Source organism: Nicotiana tomentosiformis, chromosome 1 (assembly GCF_000390325.3).
Source record: "Nicotiana tomentosiformis chromosome 1, ASM39032v3, whole genome shotgun sequence".
NCBI lineage: Eukaryota > Viridiplantae > Streptophyta > Magnoliopsida > Solanales > Solanaceae > Nicotiana > Nicotiana tomentosiformis.
This window is the reverse complement of record NC_090812.1, coordinates 50,320,050-50,338,091: the sequence shown is the minus strand read 5'-3', so window position 1 is coordinate 50,338,091 and position 18,042 is coordinate 50,320,050. Positions and strand designations below refer to the sequence as shown.

The window sequence follows — 18,042 nt, the reverse complement described above, 5'->3', positions numbered from 1 at the left end:
ACAACTATATAGAATCTTTAAGATTACTAATAACAATTCTAAAAGTATGCACACAATCTTTCCATTGAACAAAGTTTCTATCTTGCATAAGACACAAGATTTGAAGATCTACACATGATATATTTTTCATTAGATACCTTTTTGCTGAAAATTTGGACACGGATTTTCGTCAATTCAAGCATTATATCGGTAGTAAGATAATGAAATCTACTAAACAACAACAATTATAAAGTTCTTCCATCAATCTTGAAAGAATTTATTTTTCTAATATCTTTAAAATGTGTGCCTTAGAGTTTATATCTTTGTACATTTAGTTAATGAATTTATTAATAATGTATTAGCTTTCTTCAATATATACCTAGTGAAATACATATCTTCTGAGATTTTAAATTTAAAGAATTTTCTTATCTTTTATATGTAACATTAAAAAAGAAAAATAATTAATTTTTTGATAAGTTTTATTTATAACAGCTAAAAAATATTTAAACGTCAAATGATGTTATAGGTGTATAACAACCATTCGCTATAAAAGCCAAAAAATTTCGGAACAAACAATGCTTTTATAGAGAGGTTTGACGATATACACAAACGACTGGGTGAAGGTGGGAACACGAGAGGTACAAAGTTAGGCAAAGAAGCTACGATGGAAAAAATGGGTAATTTGATCAAGGCACATAAAATTTAACTTGGCAGCTACAATAATGCCCTTTCTTAGTCAATAAGGCTGCTAATTTTATGTGAAATTACAGAAATACCTTGAGAATCAGCTGCCTGCTTATTCCCACTCATAGTATAGTATAGGAATAGAAGCAATAGAAATTAAAAAGGAAAGAAACAAAATTTTCCTGGCACTTAATATAGCCGAAAGAAATTTGCCCCCGTATGGACACAGTTCAACTCAAAAGCAATTTTAAATAATTAAGAACATACTTCTTGGGATAATATTAAGAAGTTGAAAAAATTCTGAAACTTTTTATGGGTTATGATTTAACATTGATTTTGTTTAAGATGTTTTAAGCAATTTAAAATGTATAGTTTAACATTGCTTTTTATTGGCTATGATATAACATTCATTTTTCAAAAATTGTATTGTTCTTTGATCACCAATCTTTCTTGTTAATTTTAAACTATTTCATTTTAATATTTTATATTTCTTTTAGTTTTTCTATTTATTAACTTAACACATGCAATTTTGGCAAAGTTTCCTTGAACTTTTTATTTTACTCCGTCAGGCATAGTACAATTATTAAATTGGTCCTACAAACTTTACGATATGCGTTGCCACGACTGCAACAGTTATCCCTCAGTGACAAAATTCTCTAACGAGAAGACAAACCAACTTCTGCCAACTCTGCATCTTCTTCAATCTGGGTTTGTAATTTCAAGATTCCCAATCCTTTTCTCATTGAATTCTTGTTTATGTTGCATCTCTGTTCCTTTGTGCATTAATTACTGTGTAGTTAAGAAAGGTTTCTTTTGCTTTTCTGTTCTTTTGATATCAGTATGTTTGCATGTTTTTTTGGATAAAATCCATAAATTTGTTTAGATGATCCCAAGTAGTAGTTGTTTAAGATTAAACTAGATGGTTTACAGAAAAGAAGTGATTAAAGTTGCTCCTTTTAACAACTTCCGGCTTCAATATGAAGTGAATAGCAAATCAAAAGATTTTTAGCAATTAGCAGCAGTGTTAAGCAGAAGGAATTGATTGAACCATTGAAAGGGGTAGTTATAACAATTTCATCTGATGGAAGTTGCCCATTTCATGTAGTTGTTTATATGAATAAAATTTGCACCTCACTATGAACACTTCTCGCTAATTTTTTAATAGCAAGATCCTTTTTTAGTGCTTGATCATGGTGTTGTACTTACCAGGTTCCAATGGAAGAACTAGGCGGTGACACACCTGAGATTTATGACTGCGAGATCAGACTGGTTAGTTTTTTTAAAATACTACACACATCAATGGGAATGATAAAAAGGAAAAGGAAACTAATGACATGTAAAATACTTCGTGAAATTGCAGAGGGTGAATCCTCAAAGGCGAAAGGAAAAGGTTTACATAGGTTGTGGTGCTGGGTTTGGAGGTGATCGACCAATAGCAGCTTTAAAACTACTTCAGAGGGCGAAAGAGTTGGATTATTTAGTGCTGGAATGCCTAGCCGAGCGCACCCTTGCTGAGCGCTATCAGGCGATGAAGTCTGGTGGCAAGGGCTATGATCCCCGTAGTATGTTTTTCTTATCACATACTGTAGTTTGTTTTGTGTCATTACAAATATGCATCTCAAGTACCTGTGTCTGGTTTGTCTATTCATCAGTATGCTAGAAATGTGATAACTTGCCTATTTGGTGATAACTACAAACATTGATACAGTCTCAGAGTGGATGGAACTGCTCTTACCTTTGGTTGTGGAGAATGGAGTTTGCATTATTACAAACATGGGTGCGAGTATGTGATATACCTAAATTTCCTTCCTCTGTCTTTCTTGCTCTTTTTTGTTTTTGTGTAGAAATTGCCTCTGTATTTGCCAAAGAATAAATATTTTCTCTTTGACAATATGGGGAATAGATGATCCGTTTGGTGCCCGGGATGAAGTCTTACAACTTGCAAGTGGACTAGGCATTTCCATAACTGTTGGTGTGGCTCATCAAGTTGCTGTTGTCAGATCAGGTGTAGTTAGAATATCACAGATGAAAATAAACTGATGTACTAATTGCTTTTGCAAATTTCTTTCGATTTCCTCATTCTTCCTTTAAGCAGAAAAATCATGTCATACTTACAGATTTCTTTTGGGATACATTCAGATTTGGAGGAGCACCTTAGACATGTTGATGTAAGATTTTGGTAATATACAGTATTTTCAGTTGTATAAGTCAGCATCATTTATTCCATCAAGGACAAAAATTGTACTATGTAGGTCGTGTTTCTTATTTTTCTGATGATTCTAGGTGGGTTTATGTGCTAAATCTTAATAGAGTGATCATTTCTTCCCTGCTCTGCAGATCCTTGATTATATAAGTATTACGATTATAGTAGCATCCCTTTTATTTGCTTTTTCTGCAGGATGTTAGTGTGTATCTAGGAGCAGCTCCTATCGTTGAATGTCTTCAGAAATTCAGACCAAATGTCATTATTACTTCTCGAGTTGCTGATGCTTCCTTATTTTTGGCCCCAATGGTACGACAGTAGATTCCTTTTTCATTTCCAATTTCCCTGACAGTCACATTTAACTTTTCACTTGTTAAAGTGCTTGCTCACCTCTAGTACCAAATATAATCCCTTCACAGCATAATTTATGGTCACTTCATTTCTAAGAGCAATAACTATGAAAATCCACTCAACTTTCCGCATCTTAAGCAACTGAAAACTGATATTATCTAAAGCCATTGAAATTTGTTTAAGAAGTCAAATTCGTGTACAACAAAGTTAGCTTTTCCCTTTCAATTTTTGTTTGGCTTGTCAAAGTATATTTATGATTATGATGGACGTATCCTAGAGCTTAGAATGAAAACAGACACTTAGACACCTGCAACTTTCCACTGGTGTATGAGTGTTAGAAGGAAGGGGCATTCTTCAGCTTTATATGAAATTAGCTGCAACCTGAGGGTATAAGGTGGAAACTGCCTTCTTGTCACCACTTGATGGTCGAAATAATTCAAAGCTATCTTGTAAGTGAAAGAAGCAGAAGCTTGTGAGGTCTTCAAATTCACGTTCTCAGGGGCATGGCTTCTTTACATATCTCTTCCTGCTGCCGGTCTTAAACTGTAATAGACTGGATATGTTGGAATGATTCTTTTTGATTTTTGGGTTGGTGTGAAAGATAATCAGAGTTGAAAACCAGGCAGAAAGGATGCCTTTTGGTGGTGTTTTAATCAATTAATGAATCTTGAAGATCCAACTGAAATTTAAGTTTTCAGTTGTATTGAGGCTTGATAGGAAAAATAACAAGCTTACTGCAACCAAATGCGGTGTGTGAGCAAAATCGCCAACTGGAGTAGATTAACAGTTAGGCGAAAGACTCTCCTCCTAGAGACTGCCTTGGATCATTTTGGGTCTGAAGGCAACCAGATTTATTTTTTAGTTATACCTATCTTAAGCCGAGGGTCTTCTGGAAACAACCTCTTGAAGGTAGGGGTAAGGTTTGCGTACACACTACCCTCCTCAGACCCCACTTGTGGGGTTTACACTGGGTTTACTGTTGTTATTGTTGTTATACTTTTGTGTCAATGTTTATGGGGTAATTCCTAGAGTTGTTGCACCAGTTCTTCAATACTAATACAAAATTATTCTGATATAATAATACTGAAATAAGTTACAACTTTCTTTAGAAGATTATCTAAAGGCCCCAATTATAATCAGGTATATGAGCTCGGTTGGAATTGGGATGAGTTGCAACTACTTGCCCAAGGTTCACTGGCTGGCCACCTGCTAGAATGTGGTTGTCAACTTACTGGAGGATACTATATGCATCCAGGTGAACCTTTCATTTGCAATATCATGCAATATTTCTGGGTTGTGCATCTTTATAGGAGGGAGCATGATGTGTGTATATTGTGGTGTTTTTGAGGGTTGGAGGGATTACCTTCCACTAGCTACAATAAAATGCACTTTGAGAACTTTATTTTTCTCTATGTATCTCAATGATTCTGAATATACCTATTGAACCATAATCTTGAAAAAGACTTCACTCCCTCTTTATTTAGTATTAACCTTTGGCTTGCCTTACTTATTGTTCTGGTTTTTCTTACTCTGCCGCTGTGTCTATTTGTCACTTCACGTGTAACTTGCTGACTGTACTTTCGTCACTGTAGGAGATAAATACCGTGATATATCTTTACAAGATCTCCTCGATTTGTCTCTTCCTTTTGTGGAAGTCAGTTTTGATGGGCGAGTATGCGTAGAAAAGGCAGAAAACAGTGGTGGGATTCTGAATCCCAGCACGTGTGCCGAGCAACTTCTGTATGAAGTGGGGGATCCTAGTAGCTACATAACCCCTGATGTGGTAAATGTGCAAGTTGTATTGGCTATCTAGATTGAAAAGGGAAAGAATATGAAAAGCTTCAATCAGAGAAGAGTGTTACCTTGCCTTTTCCTTGGCACAGGTTGTAGATTTTCAAGATGTTTCATTTCAGACATTATCAAGCAGTAAAGTCCTCTGTGCTGGGGCAAAGCCATCTGCATCAGCTCCTAATAAACTGTTGCTACTGGCCTCCAAGGTAATCTCCGTGTTCATATGCAACATAGAGAGAAAGTGGAGGGATATCTTCCTCTCTGTTGTCATGTGGTCCCTACCGCAACATTTTGGTTAATATAACCTACGCACCCCATTGCACTTGCCTTGTCCCACTCGTCAGTATTTTGTTTTGAATCTGGGTGGTCATAATCGTAAGAGCCCAAAGATATAACTGTAACCGGTTTTCTTTATGCAGCCCAAAGATATAACTGTAACTGGTTTTCTTAATGCCATCTGCTCCGCCGCCCTTAATCTCATGAACAAAAACAAGATAGAAGCCATTGAATCCCATGCATCATCAAACAACGCTCTCACTGACACTTCCATTTCATAATTAATTTGGATTTTGCTACCCTCCTAATATAATAATATTGTTACTTTGCATACCATCTTTTAGACCATACGACCTTTTATTGGATGTGTTACCCTAACACAGTAGCACCACTATAATCTCATTTGGCTAGTTCGCAAAAGGTTAATTTGTACTTTTAAGATCACTATCTGCTCTCAGTATCATTTTCCTTCCATTCTCCTTCAGCAAGTGTCTTCTATAGGCAATTGTTTATTACAGCTGGATTGATGGATGTTTCTGTTTGTTCTTACTCGGCGACTGCCTCATTTTCAGGACAAGGGGTGGAAAGGCTGGGGAGAGATATCCTATGGTGGTTATCAGTGTGTTAAACGTGCTAAAGCTGCTGAATATTTGGTAACAAGTCTTTATTTCTCCTTCCTGGACAGCTATTATGGTTTTCCTTAAATTTATTCTTGGCTCCTGGAATGCTAGATTAAGAAGTTTAGAGTTTTCAGTTTTGATTTTCTAATTGCATTTTTTCAGGTAAGATCATGGATGGAAGAAGTATGTCCTGGAACAAACAAACACTTAGTTTCCTATATCATTGGACTGGATAGCCTGAAGGCTGCCAGCATAGATGAAGATTTGCCTAGGGATATTCAAGATATCAGATTACGAATGGATGGTTTATTTGAGAAGGAGGAACACGCAATCCACTTCACAAAAGAGTTCATAGCATTATATACAAATGGACCTGCTGGTGGTGGCGGTATCAGGTCTCTTTCATCCTCTGTTCATATTATTTTTTGAGTCATAGAACTTCAGAAAATTGTTGGATTGAAGACTGCTTTTAGTTATTTTCTAGATGACTCAATAGTTTCTGTTACATTCATTGTTCAATAGTTAAGTAATTGAAAGTATTTCACAGCATTAGTTAGCTATAAAATTAAGAAAATTTATTATCCAAAGATACCTATAAGATAGATTTACACAGTGAATTTTCTTTTGATTTTGGAGAACCCATCTTGTCAGGAAAAGGGACTTCATGGTATTATATGCTCTAATGGGCAATTTGATCTGCGCTGTTGTTTTCAATCTGGAAGTTGTAATATCCAGTCTCATGTCATTTGCTAGATCAGTTTCTTCGCCCAATTTCAACCCTCACATTAAGGGCATCTAAAATTTAAGACTACGTCTAGATGCAGCAGCAATTTGGGTATTTCTAATCCTTACCTGCATAATTGTGTATGGTTGAGTTTTTACCATATGCAAAACTGTTTTTGCTCTTCTTGGTCACAATGATCAAAGGCTTGAAATAGTCATTATTTCTGCAGGTTATATGATCACATGTCATCGTCTGATGTGAAAATGTGTCTTAGTATTACTCCCCAGTTTATCTCTTGCTAAACTTAATGCCGCTTCTTGCTTATGTCAAAACATATATTCATGACGTGCAATTCGTTATTTTAATATGGATAGGTGTCTCAGTTTTCCTGCCCCAAATCATCTCTTGCTCATTTAGTACTTCCGTATGTTAAATACATATTTACGTGACATGTATTAATGCTCTTCATCTTCTTTTTATGTACGGCAGCACTGGACACAAAAAAGAGATCATTCTTGAGAAGGCATTGGTATCTCCATCTCCCTATATCTCATTTATATGTGTGTGTTTGTGTGTTTGTCTGCATGTGAGTGTTTATGCATGATGCTGACATGACACTCTCTCATAAACTGTTTCTCTGTTGTGATATGTATACTTTGCTGGTAGTTAATTTTGTAAGAGTTCTCTCGAACAGACAAGAATAAAAGTTCTCTCCTATTGTGAGGTGGTTCCTACTGTGTGCTGTTTTATTGAATTCTCAATGATTGCTTCATGGTAAAATGCTAACTTATGTATACACTGAATTTTAAAGAGTTTTCTATGATCTATCAGGTAAAACGTAAAGATGTTCAGTGGCATATTACAGCAACAAGAAACAAAATAATGCAATCAGATGATATGGCTAGTCCTAAGGACATAATGCAGACCAGTTCTTTCCATGATTCGGTCTTGCGATCTATTCCAACAGAAACTGCTTTGAACAAAAAAGAAGGTGCACCACAAATTCAGCTGTCCCCTGCTCCACATGACAGGAAGATTCCTCTCTATGATGTCGCACATAGCAGAGCTGGTGATAAAGGGGATGATCTAAACTTTTCCCTTATCCCATATTTTCCTCCAGATATTGAAAGGCTAAAGAAGATTGTTACTCAAGAATGGGTAAAGAAAGTTGTCGCAAGGCTTCTTAATCCCTCTTCCTTCCCCACTTCTGATGATATTGAAAGAAGAGACAAATGGGTTCATGAACATGTTAAGGTGGAGATTTATGAAGTCAGAGGGATCCATTCCTTGAATATTGTGGTTCGTAATATTCTAGATGAAGGTGTGAACTGCTCAAGAAGAATCGATAGGCATGGAAAGACTCTATCCGATCTTATATTGTGCCAGAAAGTGGTGTTGCCTCTGTGATATGAAGAGAGGCATATAAACTCCATTTTCTTTATCCAGGGAGGTGGTAGTGACAGTGGGGGCTGTGGACAATTTGGAGTATATCAGACTTTGGAGACTTGGCTTAAGATAAAATTGTTTTAGTGCCGATATATGTTCATGGAAACAATTAGTCTGAACTCTTATTGTGAATAAGATTTCTGTTATAAAGTTTTTAACTCTTATGTAAAAGCAATGAACTAGTCTGCTCTTGTTGAAGTAGTTTCTATTCTAGCAACAAATGTCAAAGTTACAGAATCAGTGTTTGTTAGTGCACAGCTTGCTAATGGTAGGTTGAACGTTGCACAGTAGTCACATGGTTGATCTGCATACTAATACATTCCACTAATTGTCGAAATCAGTGATAAACGCATCAAATAATCACGTCTGCATGAACAGCTATACAAAACTAATTAAGCACTTTTCTGAGATTTAAGCTATTTCTGGTAGCATGAACTAATTTAACTGGTGGATCAGTTTTACGCAGATGGGAGGTTTGCTTGTTCAGGTACAGGACAGTGAAAGAAGTGCCCATATATTCTATAAAACCAAGGTACATATTTCTATTCAAGTTAGCATCCATCTTACTATATTTCCACTCTTCTGTACATGCCTTTCGGTTGTACTGATAACACAACTGTGCATGATATATGCTTAGTAAAGTAGGTGGAATTTCAACTACTGATAGCAGTTTTTATGTAGACAAAATGATATTAAGTTGAAATCATTGCTGTAGGAGCTTTAAATCCAACAGGAAGACAAGTAATGAAGTAAACTGTGACCTTATGCTTGATCCTTCGAAAGATTAAAGCACTTTCTCCTCTCCAATGGACAACTGCTAGTATAAATTTCTTCTTCATGCAAGTTTTCTCTTTACTTATTGGCATTTCTGTTGCAGTCTCTTCTCTGTTTTCTCCATCTTCCACTGAATCTCCCCAGTGAAGTGGATAGCTCCTCAAGAAAACTCTTCTGTTGTTGTAGTCTTCGTTCCGAAAACTTCTTGATCTTGCACCATTTTCCTTTGATATTGTAGCATCCATGAGCCAAGATGTTACTAAATCTTGTGCAGACTCTGCTTCTTATAATATTTAAGAGTCTGTTTATGTGTATCAGAAAGAAAGAAACGACAAGATTACACTTAGAAAAATGAGATGGGGAATAATTTAATGACCAGGTTTGGTGTTTTTAGTTGTTCTTTGTCTTCGCAAGAGTTGTTATCTGTACTATAGCCTTAAAGTTGTATCTTTTCTTTATTTGGAAAAACATTAAATATATTGTACACTTCACCTCTGGCCCATGTTAGAGGATTTCTATGCTATTAATTCCAACTTCTTGTTCCTCCATTATCGTTTTGCGAAAGATTTATAAATCAGTGAAAAATATAAAGAACATTCTAGTGTTTTTTTTTAAAATTTATAATTTGTAATTACATAATATTAGACGAAGTTCAACTTAAATGGAGCAGCATGGATATGAGGATTTATGTAGTTGACTTTAATTTGATTGAAATTGAGATGTTGTAGTTGTATTCCTTTTTAGACTACAAAACTAATACTTGGGGTAACAAAACTATTAGGTGTATGCTTCTAGTTTTTCACTTCTTTTCTTATAAAAGCTATGAAGGGGCATTAAGTTTGAATGAATTGTTTACTTTATACGCATGCACATAAACTTGTGTGCGCACACAAAATCATGTGTAGAAGTGTGGAGTTTGCTAATTCAACTATTCCTAGGAATTCATACAGCAGCTTTGTCGAAACAAATGTCTTTTTGACTCATTTTCTTTTGACCCGTTTTCATCATTATTTATGGAAAACAAGAAGATAAAGAATTCCCCTTCTATTAGATCTTAAATTTTGGAACAAGAATCCACACTTTTCAATCATAGAAGTAGAGTCGAAACTCGAAGTTTTTATTTCTGGTATATTATCAAATTCTTAAAGAGTGAGAAAACCAAAGAGCGGAGCACCCTAAACCGTGAAATAGGAGCACCCTAAACTGTGAAAACGGAATTGTGAGAGAGCATTACAAACTAGGCGAAGTAGCCCGAATGTCGCATTGTAGATGGTAAAAGTCCAGTAGCCTAAAGCACAAAATCAGAAAAAGAACATTGAAAGAAAATGGAAATAGTCTAAGGGTGTGTTTGGTATAATGGAAAATATTTTTCAAGAAAATATTTCTTGAAAAACAAGTAGTAATCTTACTCATTTTTCGGTGTTTGGTACGCAAATTAAGGAAAATAAATTCTCAAAAGTATTCATAAATAATTTAGATACAATAAACATGAAGCCTTAACTTTCGAACCAACAACCTTCCAAACCCACAAATTTCATAAACTTCTGAACCGCTAAACTTTCGAACTCGTAAACTTTATAGTAATTTTTACCGCAAACTTCCAAACTCATAACTTTGGAACTCGTAAAATTTCGAACCTGTAAACTGAAAAATAAAAAATCTAGAACTAAAAATATAAAAAACAAATATTTTTTTTGCGTGGCGGGGCGCGGGGTGGTGGGGGTGGGGGTGAGTGGGTGGTGCAGAAAAACGAAAAATAGAAAACAGAAAATTTAAAATACAAAAAAAAAAGAAGTAAAAAACAAAAATTTGTGGGGGTGGATGGGGCAGAAAAACAAAAAACCAGAAAACAGAAAATTAAAAATACAAAAAAAAAAAGTTAAAAAAAAATATTGCGGGGTGGGGTGGGTGGGTGGCGCAAAAAAAAAAAACGAAAAAAAGAGAAAATTGAAGTTGGAGGGGGTTGGAGTTAGATGTGAGGGTATGTGAAGTTTTTGGAAAAAGATTTCCTAACTTTTTCTAGAGAAATCATTTTTCTTTAATTTCAGAAAAATATGATATCTAGGAAAGTATTTTTTTAAACTATTTTGTGCAAAGAAAGCTAAAAATGTCATACCAAAACACACCCAAAAAAAGAGGAACTAATAGAAAATGTAATCTGGTTGTTAAAAGTAAATAGTTCCTCTTCCGTTTCCCAAAAAATGACATTATTAATATATGGAAAGTTAAATAATTTATTTTACTACGAGTTTTTCAAGCATTTAACTCTAAAAAATAGTGATTTATCTTTCTAATATAATTTTTAAATATGTAAATTTTATCATAAAGGTGATAGAATTCAGAGTGAAAATCAGATGATTTTGACCTCATGCTACGAACTGTTCCGTTCTTTTTTGGACAGAGGGAGTAGTATGCAAAGAATCCAGAGAAGTACTATAGTTACATATAAACAAAATGTGTCAAATAGTTATTATCTGATTGCCATGAACGGCAGTGGTTAATTCTTGTCAATAATGTCTTCATCAGAACTGTCAAGGCACGTTGAAAACAACAGTATGGAACTTATCATTTTACTAAGACACGACATTATGCCTGTCAGTTAACGAAATAATAATATAATCCCCATTAATTATATTAGTATTTGTTAAGTAACTACAGTGATTAATCTGCTGTGTGCCTTATCTGTATTTTCATCAATAATTGAGAATTCTGTATAATTATATTGGTAGTTCTACCAATTATTTCTACTTTTGTCTCGTTGGTCTGCAGAGGTATTAGTAGTTGAACCAATTGTTTTCTTTGCTTCTATTACTGAAGGGAAAAATAAATGAGAAAAATTTCGCTGAAGAAAAACTCTTTTATCACTATTCACTTCTATGAATTCAAAGCATGGCTGAAATAAGAAACTTGTTGGGTTAAGCCTTATTGGTAACTAAGCTACGTACATTTAACAAGTTATAAGCATTCTGCTTCATCATCTTCTTCTTTTTCCAATCAATTGCAAAAGACAAATATCTAATGCTCAATGTCTATAACGTCCCATTATTTTTTACAAGGACATATAAATTACAAAGAGCATCGATCAAGCCATGTAACTCGTACACGTTGAAGCATATATATAGACATAACGTATTTTTCTTCTCCTATTTTAATTTTCTTTCACCAAAGATATACCGGCTGTTGCTCCCAAACACACACGCAAGTATACGTAGTCGTATAAGTAATAAATGATAAGTCGAGTGTCGAACCCACTAAATTCACCAAGATTGTTATTCAGTCAAGCCAAATTCGAGTTCAAGAATGTGATTATATTAAACTATACTTTTAAATAATAACTCAATTATCAAGCACTAAAATGATTATTGTGTATTCAGTAGAGACAAATATTCCAGGGCTGTGATCGATTCACCAATCCTATTGTGTTCTAGTTAACTCTCCCTTTCATACAATTCACTCATGGTTGCTAATTAATCGATAATTGCTCTCATAGCCTTCTCCCGAAGTACTACTCGCCTGTTCAAGATAAATTAACGCCTATATTCCTATGGAATCAATCTATCAAGAACGCATTAAGATTACGATATTTAATTAAGCACGGTGACTAGGTATATTCCTATCCTAACCACAAATCCGCCTCCCCCCCCCCCCCAAGAGTTAAGATCATGCTCTCTTTAATTCTTCTCTAATCTAAACATGGCTTTCCCAAACATAGCATAGATAGTAAATAGAACCTAACTGTTGGCCAGACAATTAAGCAATTAATCATAGAATTAAAGAAACAACCATATATTAGTGAATTATAATCAAGGTTTAGTCAACGTTAAACAACAATATTCATGGCTAAATCACAATCCCAGAACTATGGGTTTTTAGCCACTCATGATAATAGCAAACAATTTCATAAGTGTTGGATAATTGTAAATACTAAAAAAAGATGAAGAAAATTGAGATCTCTTCGCTCTCGGATGTTTCTCGTGTCTATTCTCCCTTCAAAGTGGCGTCTCCCCTCTAAAAATAAGATTAGTCTTGCTTTTATACGTGTTGGGTAGGTCTAGGGCCGAAATAACCTTGTCCCAGGCAAAATTGGATAGGATTCACGCCACCAGCGCCTAGCCCAACGCTAGGCGATGTCCCTGGCACTGGCAGATTGGAGTATACTTCCTCTGGCGCCACAGGTAGCGCCAGGTGTTGGCTGTGGCGCTAGAAATTCCCTTTTTTTGTTTTATCATCCGTTTTGGCTCTAATCTCGCACCTTTCGCCTCCAATTACTCCCGGATCATTCCTATACATAAAACACCTTAAATTAATATAAATAAACACATTTTATGTATACATGCGTGTGCATTTGGGAGCAATAAGTTTTTGGCGTCGTTGCCGGTGATCGAATCCGGGTCACCCGCATGACAGACGGGAATACTTACCACTATACTACAATGACAATATAGACCACCTCAGACTGAACAACATGCAATCTCAACAAGTCACATTGAGGAAATGATGAAGAAATTGATGGCTGACCAGCCAGCCCACACCGCAGAGATGATAAAGAAAGTGATGGTTGACCAGCAGGCCCAAGCCACATCAATGAGAAATTTGGAGCGTCAAGTGGGACAACTTGCTAGTGCCCAAAATATTAGACCAGTTGAAGCTCTTCCAAGTGACACTGAAGCTAATCCTAAGGCATCCATTAATGCCATGTCATTGAGGAATGGGATACAATTAGAAGAAATCCAGTCAAAAAAGAGAAAACAGGTGAATTTTAATGAGAGGCCAGCCACTATAGAGTCAGAATCAGAAAAATCAAAGGAATCTGAGAAGCAAGCTGAAGAGGCGGTGGCTAAGCAACCTCCACCGTTGGTTGCGAGGCCACCACCTCCGTTCCTTCAAAGATTGCAGAAGGTGAAGGATAATGTCGCATATAAAAAGTTTCTTGATATTTTGAAGCAAGTGCAAATTAATATTCCTTTGGTAGACATCTTGCAAGAAGTGCCCAAATATGCAAAATACATCAAGGACATAGTGGCATTGACCGAGTTCAAGACCGTGGAACTCATTGAGGAATGTAGCTCAAGAATTCAAAGCAAGCTACCTCAGAAATTGAAGGATGTTTCACTATCCAAATCTCGATTGGTAAGCGTACAGTCGGGCGAGCCTTATATGATCTTGGAGCGAGCATTAATTTGATGCCGCTATCTGTGTTCAGACAGTTAGGGTTGGGTAAGCCACGCCCAACAACGGTAATCTTACAGTTGGCTGATCGCTCTCTTGCTCATCCTGAAGGAGTGATTGAAAATGTGTTAGTTCAAGTGGGTTCTTTCATATTCCATGTTGATTTCATTATCTTGGACTACGAGCCTGATCAGGAAGTCCCATTTATTTTGGGGCGTCCATTTTTAGCCACGGGCCGAGCTATTATTGATATTTGTGAAGGAAAGATGACGATGCGAGTAGGCGATCGAGTGAAGGTATTCAATGTATATAAAGCAATCAGACTGCCAGCCCACTATGAAGAGCTATCCATGATTTCTGTGGTGGAAAGTGATGCTACATCATTAGTGCCTTATATGAGCCCTATAGATCCTCTTGAACGAGCTTTGATTAGGGATGAAAAAGACTGTGAAGATGAAATAATGGGAGAAATTGAGCAAGTAATTGATATGTCCTGCAGTTATGTCCATGGGTTTGGAAAATTTGAGGAGTTGGACAGGCCTGTCACTCTGACCCCTCCTAAGCCATATATTGAAGAAGCTCCGAAGCTAGAACTTAAGCCCCTACCAGCGCATCTGCGCTATGCTTATTTGGGAAACTCTAAGACATTGTCCGTGATTATCTCATCCAGCTTGACTAACACAGAAGAAGAAACATTGCTCAGAGTCCTTCGCGAGCATAAAAAGGCTATTGGATGGACAATTGCTGACATCAAGGGAATCAGTCCATCGTTTTGCATGCATAAAATCTTCTTGGAAGATGGACACCGCCCTAGTGTTGAGCAGCAAAGGAGGTTAAATCCCATTATGAAAGAGGCCGTGAAGAAGGAAGTAATCAAGTTGCTCGATGCAGGTATCATCTTTCCTATTTCTGACAGCAACTGGGTAAGCCCAGTTCAATGTGTGCCCCAAAAAAGGGGGATGACTGTAATTGAAAATGAGAAAAATGAGCTAATTCCTACTCGCACTGTGACGGGGTGGAGAGTCTGCATTGATTATAGAAGGCTTAACAAAGCAACCCGCAAGGACCACTTTCCACTTCCATTCATTGACCAAATGTTGGACAGATTAGTGGGGCATGAATATTATTTCTTCCTTAATGGTTATTCGGGATACAATCAGATTGTCATATGCCCAGAGGATCAGGAGAAGACCACTTTTACTTGTCCTTATGGCACTTTCGCCTTCAAGCGAATTCCGTTTGGTCTTTGTAATGCACTAGCTACTTTCCAGAGATGCCTGATGGCTATTTTCACCGATATGGTGGAAAGATTTGTGGAAGTTTTTATGGATGATTTTTCAGTCTTTGGATCTTCTTATGATGATTGTTTGAAGAATTTGAGCAAGGTGTTAGTCTGTTATGAAGAAACAAATCTGGTATTGAATTGGGAGAAGTGTCACTTTATGATGCAGGGAGGTATCATTTTGGGTCACAGAGTGTCTAGGAACGGCATTGAAGTTGATAAGGCAAAGGTGGAGGCGGTTGAAAAATTACCTCCACTTATTTCTGTGAAAGGTGTCCGGAGTTTCTTGGGACACGCGGGATTCTATCGGCGCTTTATTAAAGATTTTTCTAAAATTGCTACTCCTTTGTGCAGGTTGCTTGAAAAAGATTAGCTTTCAATTTTGATGACACCTGCCTTAAAGCATTTGAAGAACTCAAAAAGAAGTTAGTGGCTGCTCCCATTATTGTGGCACCAGATTGGTCCTTATCATTTGAACTTATGTGTGATGCGAGTGACCATGCTATTGGAGCAGTGCTAGGCCAGAGGAAAGACAAGGTGTTTTATTCCATCTACTATGCGAGTAAGACTCTTGATGATGCACAACTGCATTGCACTACCACCGAAACAGAGTTGTTTGCCTTTGTGTGGGCCTTTGAGAAATTTCGGGCATACTTGGTGGGAACAAAAGTCATAGTCCATACCGATCATGCAACAATTAGGTATTTATTTACAAAAAAAGAATCCAAGGCTAGATTAATGCGCTGGGTTTTGTTGTTGCAGGAATTTAATGTAGAAATACGAGATCGAAAGGGCACAGAGAACCAAGTAGCTGACCATCTATCAAGGCTGGAAAATCACGACCACGTGGAGGAGGGTGGCCAAATTAAAGAAGTATTTCCTGATGAGCAACTTTTTGCTATCACCCAAGACCTTCCCCCATGGTATGCAGACTATGTGAATTATCTTGTGAGTGGGGTACTTCCTCCTGAAATTGAATCTGAAGCTAGAAAGAGGTTTCTACATGATGTGAACTTCTACTATTGAGATGAGCCATATTTTTACAAGCAATGTGATGATCAGTTGATGAGGAGATGCATTCCAGAAAAGGAGGCAGAATTAGTATTGTATGATTATCATGCATCATCTTATGGGGGCCATCATGGAGGAGATAGAACAGCTACAAAGGTATTACAATCCGATTTCTTTTGGCCAACTTTATTCAAGGATGCTCATGCATTTGTTAAGAAGTATGATCAATATCAGAGAGCATGAACAATCACTATAAGGCATGAGATGCCTTTGAATAACATCTTGGAGGTTGAGATTTTTGATGTATGGGGGATAGATTTTATGGGACCATTCCCATGGTCCAGAGGAAACAAATACATTTTGCTAGCAGTTGGCTACCTGTCAAAATGGGTAGAGGCGATCACATTGCCAACAAATGATTCCATGGTGGTAGCTGCATTTGTGAAAAAGAATATATTTTCGAGGTTTGGGACTCCACGTGCATTGATAAGTGATGAAGGGACGCATTTTTGCAATCGATTGTTGAATAACCTTCAAACTAAATATGGGATCTGCCATAGAGTTGCGACAACGTATCATCCTCAAATGAGTGGACAAGCTGAGGTGTCGAACAGAGAAATAAAGCAAATTTTAGAGAAGACGATGAGTGTGAATATGAAGGGTTGGGCTGCAAAGTTAGATGATGCCTTGTGGGAATATAGAACTTCATACAAAACGCCAATTGGGGCATCGCCGTATAATTTTGTTTATGGAAAGGCATGTCACTTGCATGTTGAACTTGAACACAAAGCATACTGGGCCATTAAAAAGTTGAATATGGACCTTGAAACCGCGGGTGAGAAAAGACTCCTGCAGTTGAATGAATTAGATGAGTTCAGGCTACACTCTTATGAAAATGCTAAGCTATATAAAGAGAAGACTAAAAGATGGCATGACAAGCGTATCAAGCCACGTCACTTCGAGCCAGGCCAATAGGTATTATTGTTCAATTCTAGACTAAGTCTATTTCCTGGGAAGTTAAAATCGAGATGGTCAGGCTCTTTTGAGGTGGTGAGAGTCACTCCTTATGGTGCAATTGAGCTGCGAGCTTTAAATGGTGAATTTTTTTTATGGTGAATGGACAAAGAGTCAAGCACTATTGGGGAGGAATCATTGATCGTGAAAAGACCAAAGTTGTACTTGCTGATGAGTAAGCGAAGCCCTGCGTCGTACCGCGACGTTAAATCAGGCGCTTGTTGGGAGGCAACCCAATTTTTATTGCTTTCATAGTTTAGCTTCTTAAATTATTTTAGTTAGAGTAGAGTAGAGTTGCATTTTCTTTGTAGGCATAGAAATTATAAGTAGAATGGTGTAGGACATGTAAATTGGGTATATAAAAGGCTCGGGGGATCGGGATGTTATATAAAAAAAAGAAAACAAAAGAAGAAAAAAAAAGAAATATTTCTCGAAAATAGCGCCCAGGCCAGTGCCAAGCGCTTCCTGGGGCGCTACAGGCAGAATGTGCAAGACCCCCCAGCGCCAGGCATAGCGCTGAGCGCTGGGCTGGGGGGTGTCCTGGTATATTTTTTTTATTTTTTTATTTTTGTTTTTGTTTACTAAATAAACCAAACCCATTTAACCCAACCCAAATACCAATCTACACTAACATTATAACCCATCTTACTACCCATACCCATCCCCAACTCAACTTAAACCATAACCCAATTAAACCTAAAAACTCAAATTCAAAATC

General features: G+C 36.8%; 2 protein-coding genes across 3 annotated transcripts; both read left to right on the top strand.

The window, feature by feature from the left end:
* Window positions 1–1,244: 1,244 nt before the first annotated feature.
* LOC104096484 (uncharacterized) lies at window positions 1,245–8,272 on the top strand. 2 transcript variants are annotated; one of them, XM_009602875.4, is made up of 14 exons: window positions 1,245–1,371; window positions 1,873–1,932; window positions 2,024–2,225; window positions 2,372–2,446; window positions 2,567–2,668; window positions 2,803–2,831; window positions 3,062–3,175; window positions 4,358–4,472; window positions 4,810–5,000; window positions 5,101–5,214; window positions 5,857–5,937; window positions 6,067–6,299; window positions 7,118–7,157; window positions 7,460–8,272. In XM_009602875.4, exons 2-14 carry the CDS (start codon window positions 1,879–1,881, stop codon window positions 8,033–8,035), a joined length of 1,926 nt encoding a protein of 641 aa, XP_009601170.1. In that variant the 5' UTR covers window positions 1,245–1,371; window positions 1,873–1,878; the 3' UTR covers window positions 8,036–8,272. The 2 variants fall into 2 exon arrangements, with proteins under 2 accessions (XP_009601170.1, XP_009601159.1); XM_009602864.4 differs by having other exon boundaries at window positions 1,249–1,375.
* A 5,070-nt stretch (window positions 8,273–13,342) lies between these two features.
* LOC104096549 (uncharacterized) lies at window positions 13,343–16,553 on the top strand. Its single transcript, XM_070195269.1, has 5 exons — window positions 13,343–13,978; window positions 14,056–15,571; window positions 15,673–15,956; window positions 16,062–16,256; window positions 16,362–16,553. Exons 1-5 carry the CDS (start codon window positions 13,343–13,345, stop codon window positions 16,551–16,553), a joined length of 2,823 nt encoding a protein of 940 aa, XP_070051370.1.
* Window positions 16,554–18,042: the final 1,489 nt, after the last annotated feature.